General features: G+C 42.1%; 1 protein-coding gene across 1 annotated transcript in view; it reads left to right on the top strand.

The window, feature by feature from the left end:
* C9H12orf40 (chromosome 9 C12orf40 homolog) overlaps positions 1–11,205 on the top strand; it is a 272,504-nt gene extending 261,299 nt beyond the window's left edge. The window contains exons 10-11 of the mRNA XM_029617064.1: positions 10,585–10,645; positions 11,119–11,205. Of these exons, the coding sequence (XP_029472924.1) occupies positions 10,585–10,645; positions 11,119–11,163 (106 nt within the window). The 3' untranslated portion in view covers positions 11,164–11,205. The remainder of the gene's footprint in view (positions 1–10,584; positions 10,646–11,118) is intronic.
* Positions 11,206–16,439: the final 5,234 nt, after the last annotated feature.

Genomic DNA, 16,439 nt, shown 5'->3' with positions numbered 1-16,439 from the left:
TCTTTTCCAAAAATACATGCAAACAAAGGTGAAGATCCATCAAGTGAGGACCATGACAGCTTCCTTAGCGCATCTTTGCTCAGTTTACATAGAAGATACCTGCACAGCTGCCACAGTCTTCCATCCTTACCTTCACTGTTCATTATTGCCTGGAAAATGCTTCTCATCAAGATAGCAGCTTTGCTCAGGATGTTATTCGAAACTTATATAATTAATCCCTTCAACATTTCCCTCCATCCTCAGACAATGCATACAGGTTGATAGAATAACAACAAAATTATTATTTTTTTTGTTTAGAATTCTTTTCAGTACTCAGCTTGGGAATTTCCATTTGTGTGGCTGATATAATCCTGCTTATCTATGGAGAAAGCAAAGATGCTTACCTGTACCAGATGTTCTCTGTAGATAGCAAGACAAATTAGCCATGCAATTTCTCCCACCTTCTCTGTAAAGTATAAGCTAGCTTGCTCTTAGACTTAGGAGACTCTCATGGTGAGCAGCTGTATAGGAAGGCCCATGCATGCTCAGAAAGATCTTCTGGACATATCTTTCTGAGGTCTTGGAGAGCTTTTTACTTGTTGCGCATAAACTTTCTCCTCTCACATATATTTATTTATTTATTTTATTTATTTAAGATTTTTATATACCGGCATTCATGATACAATCACATCATGCCGGTTTACATATAACAGGGGTGTACAATAAACAACTAAGTAACCTGGAAGTGTAGAAGGAGGCAGTTACAAATAACAAGGATGATAGAACTGGGAGAAGAGAAATAAAGGAGAGGATAACATTAGTTATAGATATTTACATTAGCTATAGATATTTTTTATAGATATATCTATATCTATATATATAGATATATATATAGATATAGATATAGATCTAGATATATCTAGATTATATATATAGGATATATATCTAGATATATATTAGGATATATCTATATCTATAGATAATGTAAATAGATATATTTACATTAGTTATAGATATTTACATTATATATATATATATATATATATATATATATACACACACACACACAAACACACACGTTTTCTCGGACATTCACATATTCTTATTCACCCACACGTTCTTACATTTACACATACACACTCTGTCACATGCACCACACGTTCTTTCATATACATATACATGCTCTTTCACATGCACGCATACATACATGCTCAAAGTCAAACACATTCACACATGCTTATTCAAACGCACACACACACTTTTCACTTGTTTTCCCCTCTGAAGGCAAAAGGAGCAGCAGCAGTAGCCTCCTCCAGCCCCACAGCCGATCAGACTCTGCCTCTTCCAGCGGCTAGGTCCTGCTGCTCTTCCTGCTCCTCACTGCTAGGGGCTGATGGAAATCTTCTGGCGCAGCAGGCTGCACTGTTTCCCCTGCTCCAGAGCACTGTGGGAGATTGATGCAGCATCTTCAGTCCATGCCGGCCATACTGCTTCTGTGCAGGGGGAGGAGAACAATGATACTGCTTCTTCCGGGCCCCTCCCCGGCCACACTGCCCCTTCTACTGACTGCCGGGAAGGGGAGAAGACAGAAAATTAATGCGGCTTCTGCCCTGTAAGCTGCACTGCTTTTAACCTGGGGGGGGGGGGGGGGGGGGGAGGCATCCTCCTTCTTTCTAGCCCAGCAAGCCGTGCCATTTCTTCTGACTACGTCGGGGTCTGATGTTTTCTTCAGGATACTGTTTCTTCTTCTGCTCCTGCTGGTAGGAGAGTGGGGAGGATTTGATGCCAGTGACCAGAAGGCTAATTTAATTTGCTGGCTCAAATTTTGGTGAAGCCAGGCCCACTCCGTTTTGATTCCTATGAGCACTGTGATCCTCCGCTTTCATAGCAGCCGGCTCGAGCAGAAGTTGCAAGTTTACAACTTTTGCTCAAGCTGGCTGCTGAGAAGAGAAAGGATCGCTGCTTGCAGGAGGGGGGGGGGGGGGCGCAAATAACATAGCTGCATGCACAATAGTCAAGAGCTGCAATTTATCCTCGAAAGAGTGCCAATTGGCCACTTCTGGCTTATTCACAGGAAACACAAACTTTAGGAAGCTATTTCAGAAAATCAACTGTGGCTGCTATCCCAGCATAGCTTCATATTACCAACTTTGTTTCCCCTACTTATTACTATTTTTATTATTTCACTGGTGGAAGCTTCTCCAGAGAACTTTGTCCTCTCTATGTATTATGTTGGGTTACTAGTTTGTAAATTTTAATGTTGCTTTCATTCCTGGTCATAATGATCCTTATTTAGATTTTGAGAATGAAAAGTATATTGTGAGCTACTCATTTTCCTTTAATAAATATTTTACTTCTTTCAAAATCACTTCCATATTTTGTGGTCCAGTAGCCACAGAGCTGCCCTGTAGGTTCAGACATTCTGACTTGAAAGCCTTTAATTCCAAAGACAGCCTGCGCTGAGAAGAATAGATGTATGTTATACCAAGAAGTTAAATGCATCCAATAAAGGAGTCCCAGCATAAACATGATGCTAATGGGCTTGACATTTCAGAATGTGTTACTTATGTCTTCTGACTTTGAAGATATGGCTAATGGGACTTCCCAGGCCAAGCTCTATTGACTGCTGACTAACGTTAATGGGCATCTGTGCCCAATACCAATTCTTTGATGTAATCAACTGAGGCAGTCTGATGTAGCAAGCATAGCTTCTCATGATGTGATTGTGAAGTTCATACAGAGTTCAGCTTGAACTCAATCAAAAGCAGCATCTTGTCTGAGTCAGCACCAATATGGACATCATTGAGAGAGGTTAATTGAAGTAGCCCACATTATTGGACTTGACCTTAGTCTCTATCAACACACCTATAGTTCTACCACAGTTCTTTGGACCCACTGGTGGTACTGTATAATAAAGTGACCAATTTGAGTTCCAGATTAAGATGATGGGAATCCTAAAATTCCATGGACTCTGCATCGCACCCGCAGGCCCAACTAAGGACCGCTGAGCCCGCCCTTCACCAGCCCATCTAAGACCCCGCTCACCGACGCTCCCAAGGCAGCGACATGGGACAGGACCCTACAAAAGAAGAGACACTGAGCCTCGATCCCTCTCTGTGCACCCGTCCTGCCAGCGAAACCACCTACCCGCCGACCCTGGAAAGCCTCCCGACCCACCGGCGAAACCACTGACCCGCTGACCCTCGCAGGCCTCCCTGCCGCCGACCTCTTCACGAGGACACGAGAGGGACCAAACCGGACCTCCACGCCGCCGACCTCTTCACGAGGCTACGAGAGGGTCCAGACCAGACCTACCTCCATGGTAGGCCTCACGGTAGACCCGAGAGGGATCAGACCGGACCTACCTCCACGGTAGGCCTCACGGGACCAGACTGGACCTACCTCCATGGTAGGCCTCACAGTAGGCCACAAGAGGGACCAGTCCGGACCTACCTCCACGGTAGGCCTCAGCTCCGCCGCCTGCCTCCCGGACCTATCCAAATCGATGCACCGAGATCGCTCGGCCCTCCTGCTGCCTCCACCCGACCGCAATCTCTTCCTGCCATCGCCGGACCACCACCACTCTAAACAGGCTCCACATCGCACCCGCAGGCCCAACTAAGGACCGCCGAGCCTGCCTTTCGCCAGCTCACCTAAGACCCCGCCCACCAACGCTCCCAAGGTGGCGACGTGGGACAGGACCCTACAAAAGAAGAGACACTGAGCCTCTAGCGCTGTGCACCTGCGTCACGTGCCTTTGGCACGCGCCAAAGGGGCCTGCCCCTTGGCGCGCCCCTTAGCGCGTTCCCTTAGCGCAACAACTCTACGAAGGCCCAGGAACGGCCCTTTACACAAAGATCTGACACACACCCCTGTCCTCTCCACCCCCAAACGAGGCAATACCCTCCCTGTGCCCATCTACAGCGAAAAGAACCTCCCTCGCTCCCTACCCAGTCCCCCTCTCCCAGCGAAAAGAAGCTCCTTCCCCATCTGATCCTTCCATACCCATGACCATAACTTCATCTTCTAGACTCCCTGAGGATTACTCCAACCATACCATGATGACCACCACTCACTAACCTCCAGGAACTCGAACCTACTGACCTTCCATCTGACTAATGGACCAGCTCCGCAGTTGACCTTTCTTCTACCGCCCGCTCTCAACAACTAATAATTTATTGCTACCTCCACAACAATTTATGGCAATAGGACATCAAGGTGTCCTCAACAAACCCTGTGTAAACCATCTAAAAGACAGAATAGATTCTCTGTCTGTTCTCTCTCCATTTAACTACATTTCTTTCTCTCTGCCATTTGCCCATCCTCTCCCTCACCCCCCCCCGACAGCATAAACCATTGACATCAGTTATCTTCTCCCCTGACTAGTCCGCTCAACCCCCTAAAAGTACTTTTGCCCCTCCCTACCCACACCCTTCCACCCCCTCAGTAGTAACACCTAGCCCCACATACATAGAACAATCTATAATACCCTCTACCGCACCTATAATGGCACATCCAATGCCAACACTCAGATACCACAACCCCCACCGCAACGCACCCCACCTTACTCTCCCCCCCCAACCAGGCCAGATCACTATTACCGATCATGCTAAATCCTTTCACTCAACTCCTGGGAATTGCAACCTTCACACTAATTCTATTCAATGCACAATCCATATTCAAAAACCCCCCATTCTCAATGACTTACTACTCGACGAAAAACCTGACATTTGTGCAATAACGAAGACTTGGCTTAAGGATACTGACTCAGTCCTACTCAACCACAACTACGATATTTTCTCAATTCCCAGACCCAAGATAAAAGACGGAGGTATTTTACTCACTGCAAAAAAATTTCTCAAGCTTATACAGCAAACACTCATATGCTTCCCCCCCCCCCCCCATTTGAAATAGGCCTGTTCAAATCCCTAAATCTGCAAATATGCCTAATATATACTCCTACAGGTATACTAGACAGGGACCCATCCCTCCTTATCGAACTTATAGCATCTAACATCTCATTCAACACACCTGCTATTATCCTTGGAGACTTTAATCTACATGTAGATGCCATTCCCCTATCAAACACTTGTGAAACAATCTTAGACTCTCTTCATGCCATGGGATTCCAACAGATTATAACTAGTCCCACGCACAAAGCAGGTCACTCCCTTGACCTAATCTTTACAAACTCCTTAATCCTTCCTGACCCCTCATCCTACACCCCCATCCCCTGGTCTGATCATGTCCTCATCCGCACTTCCTGCTCTATAAAAAGCAATGCACCCAGATCAAACACAAAAACTACCATCCATTTTAGAAAAAATTGCACCAGAGACGAGCTGATAGATGCTCTCTCTGACCAGCTTGAAAAACTTGACTTAACTAATACAGAAACTGCTCTTTCTTCTTGGAATCACCTTAACTGCAACATTGCCAACAAGATCTGCCCTTTAAAAACAAAAGAAATAAACCCTGCGTACAACACCAAAAAGTCCTGATATACTTCAGAATTAAAAATTCTGAAACACAATCTGAGAACACAAGAAAAGAAATGGCGCAAGGAACCCTCTCCCACCCAATTAGCAAAATATAAATCCCTCCTCACTCCTACCGTGAAAATATTCTCAAAACCTAAGAACATAAGAAAATGCCATACTGGGTCAGACCAAGGGTCCATCAAGCCCAGCATCCTGTTTCCAACAGTGGCCAATCCAGGCCATAAGAACCTGGCAAGTACCCAAAAACTAAGTCTATTCCATTTACCATCGCTAATAGCAGTGGCTATTCTCTAAGTGAACTTAATAGCAGATAATGGACTTCTCCTCCAAGAACGTATCCAATCCTTTTTTAAACACAGCTATACTAACTGCACTAACCACATCCTCTGGCAACAAATTCCAGAGTTTAATTGTGCGTTGAAAGAGATTTCTATGCCCTAAGAATCCACGACCTACAATTTAATCCCAAAGCCCCCTTCTCATTCGTATCCGACCTCACCAAAACCTCAACAACCTCTATCCCAAATGAGGAAACTAAAACAAAATGCGAAGAACTAGCACAATACTTCGATGATAAAATATTAAAACTCACAACACGAATCCCTATAGCCACCTCACCTATTAAAGCTTCCACCAAAACCCATAACACCAAACTAAACAACTCTGAAACAACATCCTCCACCGAAATAGAAGCAATTCTAAATAAAATGAGACCAACCTCACACCCATCAGACGCAATCCCTTCTAAATTTCTCCTTTCCATCCCTAATATAATTGCCAAACCCTTAGCCAGCATTATTAATAGCTTCATCACCCTTGGAATTGTGCCATCCCCCCCTCAAACAAGCCATTGTTAAACCAATACTTAAAAACCCAAACTCGACTCAACAGACCTGGCCAACTACCGCCCCATATCCAATCTTCCTTTCATAGCAAAAGTCCTTGAAAAAATTGTTAACTGTCAACTACAGACCACCTAGAACACCACATTCTATTTGCATCTCAACATGGATTTCGCAAACACCATAGCACAGAAACACTACTGACCACTCTTACAGACTATCTCCTGAAAGGTTTAGACAAAGGGCAGTCATACATACTGGCCATGCTCGACATTTCCTCAGCCTTCGATACCATCAGCCACAATATGCTAATCGAACGGCTATCTGAAATAGGCATCTCCAGAATTCCACTGCTCTGGTTTAAATCCTTCCTAAGCAACAGGAATTACAAAGTCAAAATAGGCACCAGCGAATCCAAGGCAATCAACATAACTCGAGGTGTACCGCAAGGTTCCTCTCTCTCTTCTACATTTACCTACTGCCCCTATGCCACCTTCTCTCTGAGCACTCTCTTCCGCATTTCATATATGCCGATGATGTGCAAATAGTTATCCCTATCAAGAGTCCATACATAAAGCCCTCGAGACTTGGCATTCCGCCCTGGCGGCCATCAACAACCTCCTTATCCAGCTCCAACTTGCCCTTAACACTATCAAGACAGAACTTATGATCATTGCCCCTCAACACAACTCTATTAATACCTCTCCCAGCAACGCTCGCCTGCCCACACTCAACTTCTCTCCTCACTTACGTGACCTAGGCATCACCCTGGACACCCATCTCAACCTGAAAAAAATTTATCAACTCCACTCTAAAAGAATGTTATTTCAAACTGAACACTCTAAAAAAGCTAAACCCACTACTACACCCAAATGACTTCTGCTCTGTACTTCAATCCATCATTCAATCCAAAATTGACTACTCCAACAGCATCCTCCTAGGCCTCCCCAAAAACACTCTAGCCCCTCTACAAATGCTCCAAAACGCTGCTGCACGCATCCTAACCGGTACATGCAAAAAAGAGCACATTACCCCCATCCTCAAACAACTTCACTGGCTCCCAATTTCCACCAGAATTAAATACAAGACACTCTCCCTCATTCACAAAGCGCTTCACAACCCCGACATACATTGGCTTAACTTCTATTCCGCCCCTCCACTAGACCCACTAGATCGCAATACTTTGCAACTTTACAAACCCAATCACCCAAACTCACCCACCTTAAGTCTACAAAAGAATGATCCATATCTATTGCTGGACCCATCTTATGGAATACCATGCCCCCTGACCTACGACAAGAAGCATGCCCCATTATCCTTTATGTGTCGCCTCTCTCACCCTTCTCTCTGCACCCCTGTAACCCTAAATATGCCTGTATATAATCGCTACTTGGCACTATCGATGCCTTCTACTTCACTCTTGTGCCATTTCTATGATGCAACACCATTCATTGCATTGCAATCCCAAATCTTATACATTCACCCCCTCCCCGCCTCTCTTTCCCTTAGATTTCCCCATCAATTTAAGTTATAATTGTTTCCTTACAAGTTTTTGCCATTAAGGTATACCTTGTTACTATTTTTAGTGTTTTATGTACTAGTTTTCAACTATTATTCTCTTGTTTTATATATAACGCTATTGCGTATGTTGTTTTTGTTCTCTGTACACGACGCAATATCTCTGATGAGCGGCGGTATATAAAAACCAATAAATAAATAAATAAAAACTTCAAAGACTCAAAACATGGCTGTTCATACAAGCCTACAGAAACAATATGTAACCCACGACCTCCCCCACTCTCCGACTTTAATCTTAAGCGGTTTCTTCTCCCTCTATTAATGCCTCTCCGACCCCATGTGAGATAGCTGCTCTACTCTCCCTCAACCCTTCACCTCCCTCTAGACTGTAAATATTTGTGTCTCTCTTTCTGTAAATACCTTCACCCCCTGTAATTAGAGATTTTACGATCTCAATACACCCTTTATAACCTTACAATTATTATGACTTGCTTAACCCATTATCTCCCTGTGATTGATTGATGTGACCATCCCAAATCGCCTGTTATCTCTTTTCCAATTTGCTTTTGCCTACTATAATTTACTATACTATATATACTATATACAGCAAGGATAATTAGCAATGCTATATAGCAATGCTATATACTATATACAGCAAGGATAATTAGCAATGCTCGTAAATCCGACCACATAACCCCTATCCTGAAGGAACTACATTGGCTTCCCATCTCATACCGTATACTTTTCAAAACTCATACCATCTTACACAAAGCCATCTACACTCAAAAACCCTCGTGGCTAAGTGACCCATTCAAACTCACCCAGTCCTCCAGACCTACTAGAATGAACCGAAAATGCACATTACAAATCCCCCCACTCAAAAAAGCCTGTCTTACAACCACAAGAGTTCGTGCCTTGTCGATCGCCAGCCCTACCCACTGGAACTCCCTACCCCTCCATCTCCGCCTTGAGCCATGCCCTCTAAAATTCTGAAAAATGCTAAAAACATGGCTTTTTCACCAGGCCTTCCCAGACTAATTTCCACCCTCTCCCACCCCGCCAATTCCCTACTGACGTAACCACATTGCTCCTAAGAATCGTGCTGACTACTGTAATTATGTAAATATATGCGTTATACGCTTTTGTTTATATGCTTTTGTAAATATCTTTGTTTCATCCGTATTTACTGCTCGCTAATGGCCTTTCTTTATATCTGCTTCTCCCTTTGCCTACTCTTTTAATTATTAGTTGTCCGGTTTTCCCCATCCCTGTTCTTTGTAATTTCCATTTCTTTAATGTTATAATGTAAACTGATATGATGTATATTTTAATGTCGGTATATAAAAATTGTTAAATAAATAAATAAATAATTTGCCTTCCATTTTCCCCTCCCATAAAGTTTCAATAACTTCTTGTGTACCTGTTATAATTCCCATGTCTTAGTTTTAAATACCTCTCCCCTCCCTACCTAGTTCAAACTTGTTCATTGTAAAGCTCTGTTATGCTGCATTACTAGTTCTATGGAAACCGATGTGATGTTCTAATGAATGTCGGTAGATAAAAATGTTAAATAAATAAATAAATACTTTCCCTTCTGAATATCCTGTCAGGGGCCAAATAGCTAATTGTTTGCTTACATGTTAGAAATAGTGAAAAGCTTGCTAGAGTTTACTAATTTTTTTATCCAAGTATAGAAAATAGGAATTCTTTTCTCATATTTATGACAACATGATGTATAGGAAATATCTGGAGGATAGCTTTATTAATACTTATTAGATAAGCAGGCATGAGGCTCACCACCACCTATGTCTGGGAATAAGCAACATGAAGGTGATCTTCCACATACCTCCAAGTGATCCAGATTAGCCACTGTGTAGGACAGGATACCGGAGTAAATGGACCCTTGATCTGATCCAGCTTGGCACATTCTTATATTATCAGATGGTGGATTTTGATGCTTATGACTTTGCATATAAAGGTACTTAAAACAGAATGTATGCTTCTGTGCCTTTCTCCAGCTGAAGGTCTGGGCCCTCTTCTGTGACCAAATCTAAACTGACACATTTCTTTGAAGATAAAAGGGAGAAGACCTTGATCGAGGTTAATGACAACCATGTTGCTTTGAGCTCTCTTGCCTTACTGCTTACCATTGTTTTCCTACAGGAAATCCTGCTGGAAGTTTCAAGATCTCAAGTTAGCTAATAGAGGATCTTTTGCTAGGACATTTCAGTAGGGTACAGTAAGAAAAAAAATCCTTTAGGTCAAGCCCTGTAAGATCATCCAATCAGAAGTGAGATTGTTGTTTTCATTGGATACTGAATTCCAAAGTATAGGCCAATATAATTAACAACTTAGGTTTGTTTCTGGTCAAAAGTCTCATAGGGTCCAGTTTCAACAAAATTAGGACAAATTTATACACTATACCTTACTGTAATGCCAGCTTATTCTTTTCTAAAAGATATATGTATCCAGTGACTGAATTTACTATTTCTCCTGACTGCTATGTTACCATTCTGCCTAGTTTAAGTAGCTTTTGGTGACATATTAGGATTGGTTGAATAGTCAATTTGTTCAGGGACACATTCTATTCTTTGTCTATCTTGATTAATTTTTCTCTTTTACACTTGATTTTTAGCAAATAAATATCTGTAGTAATCTGTAATCGGTTTCCTATCTTGTGCAAAATAGTAACGAATAGGATGTATATTCCAAATTACTTATTTTATTTTGTTTTTCTCTGTTAGTGGTGATATTCATGTGAAAAAATCAGATTATAAGCACTCCCAAGACTTAAAATTTCAAGAGGTAATTTAAAAAAAAAATGTAGACACCTATATTTACAATATGATGTAAAACTATTTGTATTTGTTATTTGTACCCTTAGGGCCTGATTAACAAAGGTTTTTCTCCCATTCTGTGTTAATGTGATAAGACCTTGATGAATTAGGCCCTTTGATTTTTCAAAATGTCTAATAGTACATCTAAGTGCACAGTTGCATGTTTATTCTTTGTACATATTTCTTTTATAGACAATTGTTAAGCATCTACATGATTTGAAAATGTATGTTAGACATCTGTCTCCTATGCACATATCAAATTCTTAAGTTTTGCATCATTCAGTGAAGTCTTTTTTCATAGGCACAGAATGGGAAAAAGTCTTTTGAATAAGGCCCTAAGAGACATAAATTATAAAATGAAGGAAATAGTTGTTAGCTTTTTGAAAGTCTATTGTATTAAAGGACTGTGAAAAGCAAAAAATATGGCTTGGTATTGTGCAGAAAATCAAGTATGTTGCTCACGACTGGGATGTGCAAGAAATCTAAAAGAGAGAAAGACCAAGAAGAAAATGTAACATAAAAAGAGCACAAAACCAAAAAAACTGAAACTGTATTCACTTCACTATTGTGGTCTTAAATACAGTGGATCCACAATGCGAAATACTTTATCTGCAAGGTGATTCAAACTGGATACATTATCTACAAGGATAACAAATCAAAGTGAGTAACCTTTTATACATAATATTGAGGTTGATATTCAGAGGCTTTGTCTGGATAACTTTTTTAATTACCTGGATAAAAGCTGAGATTAAACATTTACCCTGCTACTGGCAAAATTTTGGTTCAGTTAATTCATTACCTGAACAAAGTTACCCAGGTTAAAAAATGGTGGTAATTGTGTAGTTAAATTTTAGCCGTTGAGCACTGATATTCAGTGCTGCCTGGGCAAAGTTAGCTGAGTGTCTAGTTGGAAAATATCTGTCCTTTAGCCCGGAGTGTTCAGTGGCAATGTATCTAGATAAGTGCTGCTGAATATCTGGATAAAATTACCTGTCAACTTTCTTGCTCACTGGCCCACTGAATATCTACCTTATTATAAATAATGATATACAACTAGATAATGGATCTACTTAGTAGAGATGTGAATCGTGTGCCAAATCGTCTTAACGATCAGATTCGGCTGGGGGGGGGAGGGGGGGAAATCTGATCGTTAAGATATGTGAATTGGAATCGTTTCCGATTCCAATTCACATCCTTAATTTTTTTTTTAGGGAGGTCCGCACCGCTAAAAAAAAACAACCCACCCGACCCTTTAAATCGACCCCACCCTCCCGACCCCCCCAAAACCTTTTAAAATTACCTGGTGGTCCAGGGGGGCCTTGGGGGGCCTCGGGGAGAGATCCAGGGGGGCCTCGGGGAGAGATTTTCCGTTCCCAGGCATCAGCTGTTCTAAAAAAAAAAATGGCGCCGATGCCCCTTTGCCCTTACCATGTGACAGGGTATCCGTGCCATTGGCCGGCTCCTGTCACATGGTAGGAGCACTGGATGGCCGGCGCCATCTTTAAAGATGGTGCCGGCCATCTTTACTCATCAGCCCCTATTATACTATACTCTATAATAGGGGCTGATGGCCGGCGCCATCTTTAAAGATGGCGCCGGCCATTCAGTGCTCCTACCATGTGACAGGGGCTGGCCAATGGCACGGATACCCTGTCACATGGTAAGGGCAAAGGGGCATCGGCACCATTTCTTTTTGGAACAGCTGATGCCTGGGAATGGGAAATCTCTCCCCGAGGTCCTCCTGGATCTCTCCTCTCCCCGAGGCTCCCCTGGACCACCAGGTAATTTTAAAAGGTTTTGGGGGGGTTGGGAGGGTGAGGTTGATTTAAAGGGTCGGGTGGGTTTTTTTTTTTTTAGCGGCGCGGGCCTCCCTAAAAAAAAAGGGTCGGGAGGGTGGGGGAGGCTAAGGGGGGGGGGTCGATTTAAAGGGTCGGGTGGGTTTTTTTTTTTATCGGGCCATCGGCGCCATTTTAATTAGTGGCAGCCAAAATGGCGCTGATGGCCCGAGAGCGGGAGATCGCGCCGGGACCCCCCCCCCACTGGACCACCAGGTAATTTAACATTTTGGGGGGGTTCGGGAGGGTAAGGAATTGGTTTTAAAGGGTCGGGGTGGGTTTAGGGGTTGTTTTGGTGTGCCGGTTTTCCCGCCCTCCCCCAAATAATTCCCGTGCCCTATTTAACGATACAATACAAATGCCCCTGACGATAAATCGGGGGCATTTGTATTGTATCATGCACTCTAACGATTTAGGACGATTTTAAAATTATCTGATGATAATTTTAATCGTTCAAAAACGATTCACATCCCTACTACTTAGTTTTCATAAAAATTGTACAAGATTACAATAATAAACATTATTTTTTAATTTAGATCCATTGGAAGAAGAAGGAAAAAACTTTTCAGTTCCTTCAGGACTGAGGTACAATAGAACACATGCTGAGAATAATTTGGAAATTCTACACATGCTGAAGATAGCACAAGTGAATTCATTCAGCAGAAACTGGATAATCATGACCTTTTTATGACTCAACATGAACCATTCATTCCAGCAGACAAAAGCCATGTGGAAAATAAGAACATTTATGATTTCTTAACTGAAGAAAATATACTTCCTCCAGGTACTACCAGCAAAATTAGGTTAGTTATAATGAACCGCTAAGAGAAAGAAGACAAACAATCAACTAAACTGCTGTAAAAAAAAAATCATTAAAACTAATTATGAACCATTGCAAGAATAGAAATTATTTACTGAACAGGTCAGTTATCTAATAAGCATTGAAATCTTTTCAGCATTTAACAAGAGCCATTCAGTATCCAATATCTACTAAGCATTGCTAAATCTTTTCAGAGTTTAAGAAGATCCATTGAGGCAAATCATTTACACTGCAAAGTAATGTACCTAACAGTCAACCTGATCAACATAGTATGAATATTGATAAAACTATGATGATGTAGCCTGTAAACAATATTACTATAGCAGATAAAGAAAATTCTGTACAAATACCTAATTTTGACATTTAACTTTTTAAAGAATAAGTACTGTGGTATGAGCAACACTGCCAATCCTTTTGAAAAAGAAGGAAGGGAAAATATATCCATCAATATAAAATCTCCCCTCGACAGGGCACATCAAATGCAAGAGTTGTTAAATGCCTGTTTAGGAGCTGCGCAACAGTCTCAATGTACTATTGACAAAAAAATTAAAATGTTCATATAGGTGGTGTAGTGGATTGTCTCGGAGGCAAGGGTAGTATTTACTATATTGCATATCAAAAGCTCCAATACCTCTTTCCCCTCTGTAATCTCCTTTGCTGTCTCCTCTGTTCAGTAGGTGATATCAATATCTGTTGAACAAACATGTTAAAATAAATTAAGGATTTTGCACAAAGGTATCTTCAACAAACAGAACTTTTATTTCTGGGATTCCAGCAAAGTATATTAAAAAGCACTGATTTGATCAGGGCTCACAGGATCTCATAGCATGTTTGTAACAGCATCAGCAAAACAACATCAAATCCTTTCCACATCCTAATCTCTTCATCAGAAGTCAATAGAAAAAAATCTAAATTTACTTCTCCTCTCTCCTGTCATCCATAAGATGTTAAGATCCTGCCTGCTATGCAGCCTTCCTGCCACAAGAGGTCCCCAGGGAGCTAACCTGCTCTCGCTCTGGCCATAGTCTCCATGGGCTCCCAACTCAGCAGGGCCTGGCCTATTTAACCCTGCCTCATGCAACACCTGATGCCTTGTCATTGAGTCTACTTTGCTCCCTGCTTGGCCTTATTCTACCTTGTATTGTGCTATGGCCTTTGGGCCTTCCAGCTGTGGCTTGCATAGCTCTGTGGCTTTCTTAGGCTTTCGGCCTAGCCTGCAGCCTCTGGGCCTCTAATATTTCCATGTCTGGCCTTCAGACCTTATGGTTAGTGGCTTATGGGCCTCCTGAACTGCCTTTGAGCCTCTTTGTTCCTCGTTCTCTGTTTTATCTAGTCTTGTCTGGCCTAGTCCTTGCCTCAACCTCCAGCCCTTGCCTTGCCTCAGTCTCCAGCCCTGCCTTCTTTATCTGTTTCTCAACTCCAGCCTATGACTCCAAGTTCCAGTCTGTACCTTGACTCCAGCCACAGCTTAAGTCCTGCCGGCTGCCAGAACCCAAAGGTTCAACCTGTGGGGAAGGTGGGTGGTACAGGTGAAGATTTTCTCTGCTCTGCCCTGAAGTCCTGGGCTGTCCCCATGGGGGGTCCCCCAGCTCTAGCCAGACCCTCAGTTCTGACAGAAAGAGAAGGCCATATTGTCCCCCCTTGAGTGGGTCCAGGACTCCTTCACTGCCTGGTAAGCCCAGTGAAAATGTTCTAATTCTATAGAAACCTCAGCTTTCTACTGGGTTTGTACTAACAGCTAAAGATACACTGCCCCAAGATTTCCAAAGTGTTGTGTGTAAATCTCACAATTCTGCCATATGGATGTGAAAGGGGTTTGTCTTGGTTGTGGGGTGCATAAATTAATTTCTGATAAAATGCCTGCTTGTTTAAAAGCTTCAGAATATAGAGCAGTGCCTTACATCCTCTGTTATTAGGAATGCAAGGCCTGCCAACACATGACCTTACCATTTGAACTTGTCTGTCATAATTGCAGCCATCCTAACCCTGCAACCCCTTTTCAGAAGTATGAAAAATGTTGTGTAGAAAATAGTTGCTTTGAAGTAACATGTTTTTACTACTGCTACTATACCAACTTCTAAGACACAAAATCCAGTCACAGCTCAATTGACTTCTGAAGAGGTAGGTCCTTGTAACTTTCAAGCTAAGCTCCATCTGTGTTAAAAATGTATGATGTCTCCTTACCCCATATTGACAAGGTAAAAGCCAAGCCAGTTAAGTCTGTGTTTAGTCTAAACTCTGAACGTGATTTACAATCACTCAGTTTTCCTTTTAAAGATAATCTCTCTCCTCAGAAGGTAGTGAAAGAGAAATGCTACAAGTGAGGGGTAAAGTCCTCTGACACACCTTTCCTTTTAAAGATAATCTCTCTCCTCAGAAGGTAGTGAAAGAGAAATGCTACAAGTGAGGGGTAAAGTCCTCTGACACACCTTGTGTGTCAGAGGACTCCTGTTTGTCTGTTGCATTTAGAAATAGGGAAAAAGCCTTACAAGTAAACCCTGTTTCCACCTTGGTTTCACTTAACAGGCACTCACAGAGATCCCTAGATCACCCTGTAATTAATCTATAGTACCAGACACTGTAAAAAAGAAAAACAAGATCAGTTTGTTAAAGGTACCTGTCTTAATGCCTTCTGAAGGAAATACCTTTCAGCAGAATGCAGGGAGAGAGAAACACTGCAATCAAAAGGGTATATTCTATATCAGAGGATGCTAGTATTCCTGTTGTCAGGAGAAGCAAGAAGAAAGCCTTGCAAATGAGACCTGATTCCACCTTGACTTCAGTTAAAACACATTCACAGAACCCATGTTGCACAAAAGTGAATCCACAGTACCAGATACTGGAAAAGGAAAAGCAGTTTCACTCTGCTCCTAAGACACCTACTCTGACATTTTCTGAAGGCAGTATCTTTTTGCAGAAATCAATGGAGGAGAAACATAACAATCAACTTAAAAAAGGAAAATATTATCATTCAGTTCCAGAGGTACTTGTTTTAATGAATGATCCTTGTGTTTCTGCTTCTTTCAACACCAAACTCTTGATTCCACCAGGTTAATGGCTACAGCTGTCTGTATTTCATCTCCAGCTAAGGTTAACTTACCTTTAAA

This window comes from Rhinatrema bivittatum, chromosome 9 (assembly GCF_901001135.1).
Source record: "Rhinatrema bivittatum chromosome 9, aRhiBiv1.1, whole genome shotgun sequence".
In the NCBI taxonomy this organism is placed as follows: domain Eukaryota; kingdom Metazoa; phylum Chordata; class Amphibia; order Gymnophiona; family Rhinatrematidae; genus Rhinatrema; species Rhinatrema bivittatum.
The sequence above is the reverse complement of the archived record's forward strand: the minus strand, read 5'-3'. Positions and strand labels throughout refer to the sequence as shown.